The following is an 11,461-nucleotide window of genomic DNA, read 5'->3' on the forward strand; positions in this document are numbered from 1 at the left end:
TTTTTTGGCATTTGGCCTCTGTACACCACCACATTGAATTTGAAATGAAACATTCAAGATGTGAGCAAAGTCAAGACTTTCAGCTTTAATTCAAGGGGTTTGACAAAAGTGTTGCATTAATTATTTAGGATTTACAGCCATTTTTATACACCCAACTCCATTTTTGGTGGCTTATAAATGATGCGACAAATGGCTGACAAGCAGTTTCATGGCCAGGTGTAGCCTGTTCCATTGTTAGTCCATGACAAATCAAGCAGATAAAGGTCTGGAGTTGGTTTTGAGTGTTACATTTGCATTTGGTAGCTGTTCACTGGAACACGCAACATGAGGTCCATGGAGGTGTATGCAAGTGACAGAGGCCATCATTAAACTGAAAAAACAAAATGAACGCATCGCAGTGATAGTATAAACATTGGGAGTGACCACGAAACAACAATCTGGAACTTTCTTAAAAAGAAGGACTTAACTTTGCCAGTTAAGTCCTCAGCGACAACAAAAGGCCTGGAAGATCATTGAAGATAACTGAAGTGGATAACCACAGAATTCTGGCTTGGTGAAAAAAAAGCTATTCACAACTTCTAGATGATTAAAGAACACTCCTGAGGAGGTATGTCAAAGTTTACAGTCAAGACATGGTTTCATGAATGTAAATACGTAGGCTTCACAACAAGGTGCAAACCACTGGTAAACCACTTTGCCAGAAAACAAGTAAAACAAGCCTGCAGGTTGTATAAGATTCTTTGGACCAAGACTAACCAGAATGATGGGAAAAGAAAAGTATGGAGAAGGAAAGGAACGCCACCACATCATCTGTCAAACATGGTAGAGGCAGTGTTATGACATGGGCATGTATGACTGCCAGTGGAGCCGGGTCACCGGTGTGTATTGATGACCTGACAGCTGATAAAAGTAGCATGATGAATTCTGAGGTATATATGGTTATACCCTCTGCTCACATTCTGCCAAATGATGGAAAGTGATAGGATGCTGCTTCATATTGCAGATGGATAACGACCCAAAACATACAGCAAAGGCAACCCAAGACTTTCACAAGGCAAAGGAATGGGATATTCTTCACTGACCAAGTCAGTCACCTGATCTCAACCCAAGAAGGCATACTTTTCACTTACTGAAGCCAAGACTTATGGCAGAAAGAACAACAAACAAGCAACAGCTGAAAGCAGCCGCAGCAACAGCCTGGCAAAGCATCTCAAAGGAGGAGGCTCAGCATTTGGTCATGTTCATGGGTTCTAGACTTTGCAGTCATTGACTGCACAAGATTAAGGTGAGTGTATAAAAATGGCTGTAATTCCTAAATGGTTAATGCAAACACTTTTTTCAAACCCCTTAAATTAAAGCTTGAAGTCTTCACTTTGCTTGTATCTTGTGTGTTTCATTTCAGACTCGGTGCAGTGGTGTTCAGAGGCCAAATGCCAAAAAAAAATTGTCCCGACATATATGTACTGTACCTCAGTACGATTCTGAAGCACTTGCGCTTTTATGTGAATATTGTCTGCTACTCTCTACTCCTACTCTATGCTTATTTGACAGCTGCAGTCACTAGTTACTATTCAGATTGAGAATTTTGCATTCTGACACTGATGAAAAGCTTATAAAATACAATGCATTTTTCAAAAAATGGTTTTCCAACCTTTCTGTCTAGGGAGACCTTGTAAAAGCAATACAAATTTCAGATACTTTTGAGTTGAGGGGGCCTTGGTTGGGAATTACTGGATCTATCTACAAATTGTAGATAAATACATTTTTTTTAATCATCCTTACACTGGATGAGTAAGGATGATGAGGCAGCTGGTGGCGCGCGTGGGCTCAAAGGCAACGCGCGCTCTCGCAGACGGGTGCGCGGCGCGCGGAGCGGTGTGCAGATGTGTCGCAGATTTTGTAAAGTCAGGGGACGCACGGAAAGATCCACCACAAGGAAGTCGCTCCGGATAAATGGGCCCTTAAACTGTCAGGAAAACAAGGTGGCTGAGGGAGAAACAGGAGGAAGAGGACAGAGCCGAAGGACCGCTGTCACAATCAGTTAACGTTAGCTTAGTTTGTGAAGGAGAAAGACGTTACTTTGATAGTTAAAAGCCAGCGGACGGCTGCGTGCACAAGAGATGGAGCTGTCAGCGATTGGAGAGCAAGTGTTTGCGGTGGAATCAATCGTCAAGAAAAGAGTTAGAAAGGTAACCGCTATAAATTCTGCCAAAATGTGTCAGTCCGTTTAGCTGCGGGACATTTGAAGGAGACACATTTTTGGGAGGAAGGGATGCTACTTTGGATGCTAATGAAAGCTTGAGAGATTACATGAACTGAATTGCGCGGCTAATCTGGTTATCTAATTGCAGGCTGTGTAAAGGGGGCGGGTTAGAAGAGGTTGTCCCTTTAATGTAACGTGGTTGTGTTGTCAGTACACTACATCTTAGCACATCAGGTGTATGCTTAAATAGGCTGGAGGAGGACACGGGATGGTGTTATCAACCAGACACATTCATTCTGGGCCTGTTTGCTTGCTAATTGGATTTGGGGGGTAAGTTAAGCATGTGGTGTTGACAGAAGAGGTACGCAGCTAGAAACAGAGGCGGTTCTAGAAATTATGGTTCCATGCGCAGGAGCCCCCCCCCCGAAACTCCTCTGTTTACTACTGGTTCCCCCCCACCGCTGTTACTCCTGGTGCGAATAGAGTCTCAGATCCATTAATACTGATTGTTTAAATGTACAGTCGTAGTTAAAATAATGTAAACACTTTATTATAGAAGTAGGCCAAGTTGTAAGCACAGGTAGGATCTTATGCCAGTTATCTGCATTAGCCTTTGACATCTTTGTAGCATGAGTTATACCCATATTGAAAATGGTCAAATAGCAGCTAATTTTTATTGTAAAAACTGCAATAGTCATTTTTAATAATAATCAATTTGCATTTAAGTGTAAAATACCCATCACAATTTGACAGAGCCAAAAGTTACTCCTTCAGATTGCTTGTTTTGCCTCACTGACAATACAAGTATGAAAAGAGAGAATCTTCAAAATATTCACTGTCACTTTATTTATTCAGTGTTTTTGCCTTTTCATCAAACTCAGATCTAGACAGGTTTTGGATTGTCAGAGCACCCAGAGACCTCTTGACTCAGGCTGTGACAGTGCTACAAAGTGTATTGTTATTTACCACAAGACTGCTAATTACCGTGTGGGGTGTGATATTTACATGTTATATGGGCAAAAGTAATTGTTTGATTTACAGTACAAGTTCTGGACGATTACTTACTTTAACAACCAAGGTTTTTGGAACAAGTGCATGTAAATCTGTTAATTTAAGCCCTAAGTCTGATCCAGCATACAAAATTATCACACTTTTCCTATACTGTATGTGGGGAACTGGATGAGTAAAATGAAGTCGTGGGGGAAATGGTGACTTCATCGGCTGAGAATACATTTGAGGGCTTGGAAGTTATTATTGGATGATGTCACCGAGGATGACTAACTCTGAGAGGCTTGGCTGGTATATGGAAAACATACTGCACATTTTACATTGCCTGTTAATCATGTTAATTATTGATGGCATGGCAACAGCCTCCTATGCATAAACTCCATTCAGCAGCAAGAATATAGTGGAATGTAGGCATTAAATGGATAAGAAGATGGAGTTAAAGATCACCTACAATAAGCCATCATTGTCGTCAGGGAAGAAGACTACTAATTTATGAAGTGGTCAGTTATTTTTCAGAGACTCAGAAGTTCTGATATAATATACTTGTACGACACAGTAAATTTATAATTCATAAAGGTGTGCCTCAGAGTGCAACAAATGAAGCAAGCACCTTTGTAGATGGGATGGTGATGCATCACACATGCATTAAGGTAGATTGAGGAAGGATGTGAAAATCTACAGTATATTCTGTGATATGATTTGTGAAATTAACTTCTTGGCCGATGCTGCTCTCAAACTTTATGTCTCCACAGGGGAATGTGGAGTATCTGTTGAAGTGGAAAGGATGGCCTCCAAAGTAAGTATGTAAACTCAGGGAGAAGAATGGATGCTTTATATGACACTCGTGAGCGTGCATCACATTCACGTTGACACGTGCGGCAGATTCAGCATGTGAACAGAAAAGTACCGTGAGCATATGAAAGATAATTACATCAAAAATATATACTCAACAGCATGAACTAATGAGAAAATGGTTGGACAGAAAACACTATATTTTTCCATATTGTTTTTTTTTTCATCATTTTATTTGCCTTAGCAGCAACTGCAACACCACCATGTCTTTCACATTTTGTGATTAAAGCAAAAGATCGATTGCTTGACCCTGTGTAAAAGATATCACCCAATTATAGCCACTGTTTGAGTGTAAGTGAAGAAGATGGAGCCTTTCTGTTAGCCACTTTTTTAGCTAACACTTACTGTTTTGAATAAGAATCTTTTTTTTAGAATGAAAATGTTTACTATAATGCAGTACTAGACAGTCTGATTTAATTAAAAGATTGAATACAGTAAAAAATTAATGAAGGACAAGGGAAAGATAAGTGAAGGAGGTTTTTATACTTTTTGTTTGTTTGTTTACATCTTGTAGGTACAGTACATGGGAACCTGAGGAACACATTCTGGACCAGCGCTTGGTGCAGGCCTATGAAGAGAAGTGAGGCTCCACTCAACATGTAATACTTGGCTGATGATGAGCCTTTGCCTGAATCCAGGAAAGCCCACAGGATTTGACTCATATTGGAGCAGGAATGTGGAGAATAAATCAGTTTTCTTCTTACATTATATTAATCATAAAGAGATTATGTCTCAAGCAGAACAAGGCTTAGATCGAGCAGCTCTCTCCAGCTGGCATGAGCATGTGTCCTGGGTTATTAGATTGTAACTAGATATGCCAGAACACATTAAATGAACATCTAAAGGAACCAAAGATTTAAGGAGTATGCTGCCTCTCAAATCATCTCCAGAGGTGGTCAGAGACACATCTGGTCACATTTATAATGGTGGTGTAAATGCACTGCACCTCTCATGTGGATGCTCATGCGAAATAAACAGAGGGCTTCATTACTGCGGTGCAACAAATGACGCTTGTTGTTTGTTTGAAAGAAAGCGTGCAGTCAGCACTGAATTTCTTCAAAGGTGTCCCGTTACAAAGTTTCTGTTGAAGTGTTTGTCATGTTGGATCAGTAGAATATTGCAAAAACCATTGGCAGAAATGTGTATTAGTAAAGCTCATCTCTTTAGTGCTGCTAGTGGTCACAAACCTCAGATGCTACCTTTAAAGGACAGATTTATGGTTGCTAATACATGGAATACGTTTTTCATTCAGTCAAATTGTAATCCAGTGAAACATCTGTACTCAAAAAAGTATTCAAATTAAGCGGAAAAACAGCTCTCAAAATGGTCAGCAAACACACGTGCAGAAGACATTTTGCCGTGAGCCTTTTTAACAGTGTGCTTGGCTTTTTAGAGAGCAGAGAGACAGAGCTCTGGGTCACAGGAGAAAAGGATCCAAAGCTAAAAGACTCCTTCTGCAGGTAAAGTGTGGAGTTTAGTGCAAAAGTTGAAGAGTGACAGTTCATTCTAATCTCCATTGCTTCATACTTGTTTACAACTCTTTCCTTTCTCCTTGGTGGCCCCTGTCCAGTAGTTTCAATTAAGCCTAAGTTTAATTTTCATCTGTTCTCTCTTTGATCTTTATTCAGAACACTGTCTACACCATGGATCTCCGCAGCGCTCACAAGACTCCAGAGAAGCCTCAGCCTCGCCTGCGTCTCTCCCTGACACGCTCTCTGGTCTCTGAGGACGAGGATCAGCCATACAGTGCCTGCAGGCAGGACCCACAACCACAACTGGCACATCAAAAAAGCAAAACCAGGAGGCTCAAGTGCCTAGAATCAAACCCCCCCAGTCCAACACAAGAGGACTGGGAAGACCGGGGAGAGGAAATAGAGGAGGAAGGGGAGGAGGAGGAGGAGGAGGAGGACAATGTCGATTATGAGGAGGATGGAGACGAGGAGGAGGAGTCTCTAAAGGAGACAACAGAGAAGAGTGAAGGCATTTTAAATGGTAAGTGTGTCAGTCAGCCAGTGTACTCTAATCAGCATCATGACCCAGTTTATTTGACTCTTTGCAAATTGTCTAGTAGACATGGACATGGACAGGCTCTTTTTCAATGGGAAGATGACCAAAAACATAAAACTTCGTCCATCCAGAGCTGATTAAAGAGCAATTCATGAACAGCTCAAAATATAGGCTCATTAAAGACTCCATGTAGTTTACTATACTCTACTATGTCTATGCCAAGATCTAGATCCTCCCTAAGATGTCCTGAGAGTCTAAAGTCTAGAGTCTAGAGTTTAAAAGTGAGACATTACTAAATCTTGTTGAAATAAAGATGTGGGGTGTTTCTGTCCTCCCCGTCACAGCACAAGGGCTCAGATCTGTCTGCTCCTGCAACTAAATGCATCTTATCTGCCTTTGTCAGTTTATAACAGGGATGGTCTATCCAGGCCAGTACAGGAAGGTTAACAGTACACATGTGAAAGTCAATGCAGTGCTGCAATTTACTCCCTCCGCCTTTCTCTCTCCATGTTCGTGTCTCACTCAGGACAGGAGAGGACAGACGAGTGGAGCTCTGCTATTGGACCAGATGAGGTCACTGCATCAGAGAAGGAAGACGACGACGACAACGTCTGGAGACCCGTCATCGGTCCTGGGGAGGTGACCGTCACAGACGTCACTCTCAACTCCCTCACAGTGACTTTCCGAGAGTCGAGAGTGGCCAAAGGCTTCTTCAGACACTGGGGCCTGGAGGTCTGACATGTGATGAAGTTTTCGGAGTGTGGTGAGGAGGGCACTGCGAGAGGAAGTTGCAGGCACTGGTGTCATCACATTATGCGGATGGTGGTTGAAGGCCAGTGTTGGTGTTTTCACTCCCTCTCTGTAACCTCTCGCTCTGCTCTCCTTCTCACCAGCTACTTGATCAGTGGTACATTTACATGCACAGAGTCACCTTGATATAAGCCAAACTCCAGTTAATGTCATATTTAGGGTGAGCTGATCACATAGATACAGCAAGACTGAATTACCTTTAGTTAAAGGGTTGTAAGAAAGCCATAAGTGAGGTGCAGTGACTGGCAATGGGGCGCCTCAAGTGAGCAAGCTGCGGCCTGTTTGTGGCTGCTAGATAGACACTTTGGCTGAGAGTCTGCTCCTGTTGGCAGAACCTGGGATAGCCGAGGGTCTCACTGTTGGCCCCTGGAGTTTTCCAGTGTTGAACAGTTACATTGTGAACCAGTAGGTGAGGTGAGGGCACGATTCATAGTTATTTTTGAAAGCTGGAAGTCGCACATCTACTTACGGAATCTTTGACTATCAGTTAAAATGTGCCATTATGATCTTTTTCTTTTGTCATTGGTCTAAACTTTTTCACCTTAAAGGTACCTTGTAAAGTTTGTTTGTGAGTAAAGAACAGATAGATGAACAGTTATGTTTACATTCAGTGTTCCTCACCAATAGCCTAACTTGGGTAATCAAGTTCTAAAAAAACACAACTAATGCATTTCCATTCTTATAAAATATTTATGAAGACCATTTAAAACAATGTGGATGCTACATTGTATACATCCATGTTTGTTAGCTTAGCTTAGCCTTCTTCTTACTGACATTTTGCTGGTGCATTTCTTCCACTTTGCAGATCAGTTGAATAGTGTGAAACCAGCAGCAGAAATGTGCATCACATCACCCAAGAACTAACAAACACTGCAAACTGTCAAAACACTGCTCCATAGCGCTACTAGTGGTCAAAGACACCACAGGGTACCTTTTAAAGGAGGAAGTTGAATGGGCCTTGTGCATGGAAATTTGTCTTTCTTTCATTTAAGGGAATGAGTTTGAATAGTAACAGTTATTAGACCAAAGTAGCACAGTAGCACAGTTCCAGCATTTCCATTTAGTGACCTGAAATTTAGCTCTCTGTGCATGTAAACATGGCTGCTGTTTCTGTCTCTTCCACACTAAGCTAACCGTTCGGTACTGGACTCATACGTATTGTACATACTCCACACTACAGTGAGGTGGGCATAGCTGTCAGTCCCATACTAACATGCAGTGCTGTACCTGTACCCTGTGAACACATAGACTGTTACTTCTGTACAACACGTGGCTTAGTCTTGTATGCGTTTCAAAATCCTCCGAGGGATGATTTGATCCGCCTGCATGCCTTTCTCCTCCAGTACAGTTATATCAATGCAAATACAAACAGCGTAGTTTTCTCCGTCCACCCAGCTCTTCATCTTAAAGCATACAACAGACCCTACAAAGTGATGACTGAGAATTGTACCAAAATTAGAAAACTAGATGAGACTTGGTAACAGAATGTATTATGGAGTTGCACTGTATCTACTTGACATGGTAAGTGTTTGTGTGTCTTTCAGGAGCCTCTTGGTAGAGTTCCACCGACAGGATAAATCACACTGTGTACGTGACTGACAGCTACTTTATAAATAAGACCAAAAAATGTGATTGACTTCCTACTTTCCAGTTAGCTTTGACAAAGGCAGGAAAATCAGATGGCGCTGTTTGTATCTTCTTCTTGTATCACTGCAAACCAAAAATCAAGTTGAAAGCATGAGCAGTATGGACATTTCAAGGAGAGCAATCTTTAGACAATTGTTCAAGTCTGAAGTTTGAAAAATGTAAATTCTGATACACAGTTATCTTTAGTTTTTGGAGTTTGCTTTTATCTAGTTTAAACCTTTTGGGACTTAAAAAAAAAATTCAAATTAAGCATTCAGCTCACAACTTACAAACATGCAACCTAAGATTACGATATATACTATAGAATAGTACCGAATTGAAAGTTAATAACTTAATGCATCAGAAATAATGGGAACTCTGAGACTAACTATTTGCTGCCTGGAAGGTAGGAAGTTGATCTAAAAACCTGCGGTATGTTCTAGAAAAACAGCAGTGGTATATGGTATATGCAAGTTGTATTTAATGGGCTAAAACACGAGAAACAAAACAATATGGCCTCCCTCAGTCAGATGATTAGAAAACAAAATAATCATTAATATAATTAGGAGAAATATCTGAAGCAAAAGACTAATAAATTATGCTAAGTTTCCCCACAACACTACAAACTTATTTGAAGTAACTGCGTTCAGGTAGAAACACTTTAAGACCGACATCACTGATTTAAAAAAAAAACAAAAACAAAAGCCCAGCTCTGAACCCAGCATGCTGGTCTGACCCCACTGGTTCCCTGCCCGACGGACACAGGAGCTGATGTGATGTGTCAAGTCTGTGGAATCTCCCACAGTGGTGTCCCATTGGTCCGCAAGTTGTTTATTCCACACTGAGGATGATGTGTCAGCGTCTCGTGATCTCGAAAACTGTCTCTGTGTGACAATGAAGCTGCAGGGAATGGAAGTGCCTGATGTTGCATAATTTTGTTGTTGTTTTGTCTGTAGGGCTAATGCCTCTCTCCATCCTTTACACACACACACACACACACACACACACACACACACACACACACACACACTCTCTTACAGACACAAGCTTATTTGGTTTCTCTATGAACGCACGATCCTCCACTGATGTTACTAAGACTTGAAACAAGAGCAGAATTTAAAGGGGAGGAAGATGGAGGGGGCAGCAGGGAGAAACATGTATTTTTTAAGTCGTTATTTTTCTACGTTGACCTGAATGTATATTTATTCTTTAAAGATAACCTGTGTATTTGTCGCTCAGATGACTGAACAGAATAGTTTTTATAAAGTTTGTGATAACCACTGAGCTGATGCCATATTTAAATGTAGTGACATGACAAAACAAGCACCTGGATTTGACGTTGCTGATGTGGTCGCTTGTGCTGCTTTTGTCCACCACTGAGCGAAGAACCTTGCACTTTATTGTGATGTAAACCTGCACATTACCTGCTCCAGTCTATCAAGTGTCATCGTGTATAGAATATTTCTATGGTAATACTAAAATAAATGTTACTCATGTTTAGTATCATTTTAAGTGAACGTGTTCGGTTGCTCATTGACATAACCGAGTATGCTTCCTTCTGGTTGTTCACAGATGCAGTGTTGTGTTCAGATATTAAGAGTTTACGAGGAGTCCGTAAGTGTTATGTTACTCTGTGAGTGAGCTCTCTAAAGGCCAAGAAAGACAAAGAAGTTTTAGCTGAAACGGAGGTGCTGTCATAAAGCCGCTGAGACTAATTTTTCAAATAAAGGGCACACCAATGAACAGTTCTCGCTTTAAGCCTTCAAATACATCAACGGACTGTACCAAAATGATAAGAGGAGATCATCATTTGTTTGTTTTTGCTCAAGGGAGGGTAGTCTGACTGTGGGAGAGCATGGGGAGGCTGTTTAATTTTCACTCTTACTTTATAGTTCAGCCTTCGCACAAGTATTAAATAGTAACGAATCTTTACTGTGCTCAGGATCATAAAGGTGCAGCCATACACTGAGGACAACAAACATGTCTGTCTCAGAGCTCAATTTTCTCATCATAACAGAAAGTTTTAAATGACCGAAATGTCATTAAAATTGGCATATGTCAAAATTATGTCTTAATGTTATCTCGTGATCTATTGGAACTGGAATATTCATAATTTTCTTTTTTTTTTTTTTTTTGGAACTGTTATGCAATAGTAATAGAGTCTTAAATTCTGTACGCTTTACTTTTTATTTAGTAAAGGAGATACGAGTTACACTAACTCGGTCCTGTGTTTTCAGATGGTAGGAGAAGACTGCTGTTTTTCAAGTCAATAGGAAGTGTCATACTGGAAATGTTTTTGTTTTTTGGGGTTTTTTTTTAAAAGTGAAATGTAAAATTAAACCCCCCCTCACATGATTATTTTCATACAGTCCCTAATTTATGCTTAAACTACATCCTGATTGATAACTTGATTTTTGAGGCCGGCCTGGCTGTTGTATTGGTCTCATGGCAAACCAATTTCATAGTGAAGAACATTGGAAACCTTTCCATCCATCCATCCATTTTCTATACCGCTTATCCGTCAGGGTCGCGGGGGAGCTGGAGCCTATCCCAGCTGACTACAGGCGAGAGGCGGGGTTCACCCTGGACTGGTCGCCAGTCAATCGCAGGGCCAACAAAGACAGACAACCACACACTCTCACACTCACACCTAGGGGCAATTTAGAGTAGCCAATTAACCTAATGTGCATGTTTTTGGTATTGTGGGAGGAAGCCGGAGTACCCGGAGAAAACCCACGCAGGCACAGGGAGAACATGCAAACTCCACATAGAAGGGCCCAGACCGGGATTCGAACCTGGAACCCTATTGCTATGAGGCGACAGTGCTAACCACTGCCCCACCGTGCCGCCCTGGAAACCTTTCCTCACTCCATAAATACTATGAACTTTCACTGAATGATGTCAAGATGTGTTGAATAGTCACATATTCTCTGATAGATAAATGTGGAAAAAAAG

The 11,461-nt window shown here is 41.2% G+C and overlaps 1 protein-coding gene and 1 long non-coding RNA gene across 2 annotated transcripts; one reads left to right on the forward strand and one right to left on the reverse strand.

Annotated features, from left to right (window-relative positions):
* Nucleotides 1-18: 18 nt before the first annotated feature.
* cbx7b (chromobox homolog 7b) lies at nucleotides 19-10,555 on the forward strand. Its single transcript, XM_046377754.1, has 7 exons — nucleotides 19-1,285; nucleotides 1,403-2,189; nucleotides 3,964-4,007; nucleotides 4,578-4,643; nucleotides 5,457-5,523; nucleotides 5,692-6,055; nucleotides 6,597-10,555. Exons 2-7 carry the CDS (start codon nucleotides 2,121-2,123, stop codon nucleotides 6,806-6,808), a joined length of 822 nt encoding a protein of 273 aa, XP_046233710.1. The 5' UTR covers nucleotides 19-1,285; nucleotides 1,403-2,120; the 3' UTR covers nucleotides 6,809-10,555.
* A 26-nt stretch (nucleotides 10,556-10,581) lies between these two features.
* Nucleotides 10,582-11,447, reverse strand: LOC124052944. Its single transcript, XR_006842082.1, has 2 exons — nucleotides 11,365-11,447; nucleotides 10,582-10,988 (listed from the first exon to the last, which is right to left on the reverse strand). It is a non-coding gene; the product is annotated as an uncharacterized LOC124052944 (long non-coding RNA).
* Between the last annotated feature and the right edge of the window lie 14 nt (nucleotides 11,448-11,461).

The sequence above is a fragment of the Scatophagus argus genome, chromosome 21 (genome assembly GCF_020382885.2).
Source record: "Scatophagus argus isolate fScaArg1 chromosome 21, fScaArg1.pri, whole genome shotgun sequence".
Classification (NCBI taxonomy): Eukaryota; Metazoa; Chordata; class Actinopteri; family Scatophagidae; genus Scatophagus; species Scatophagus argus.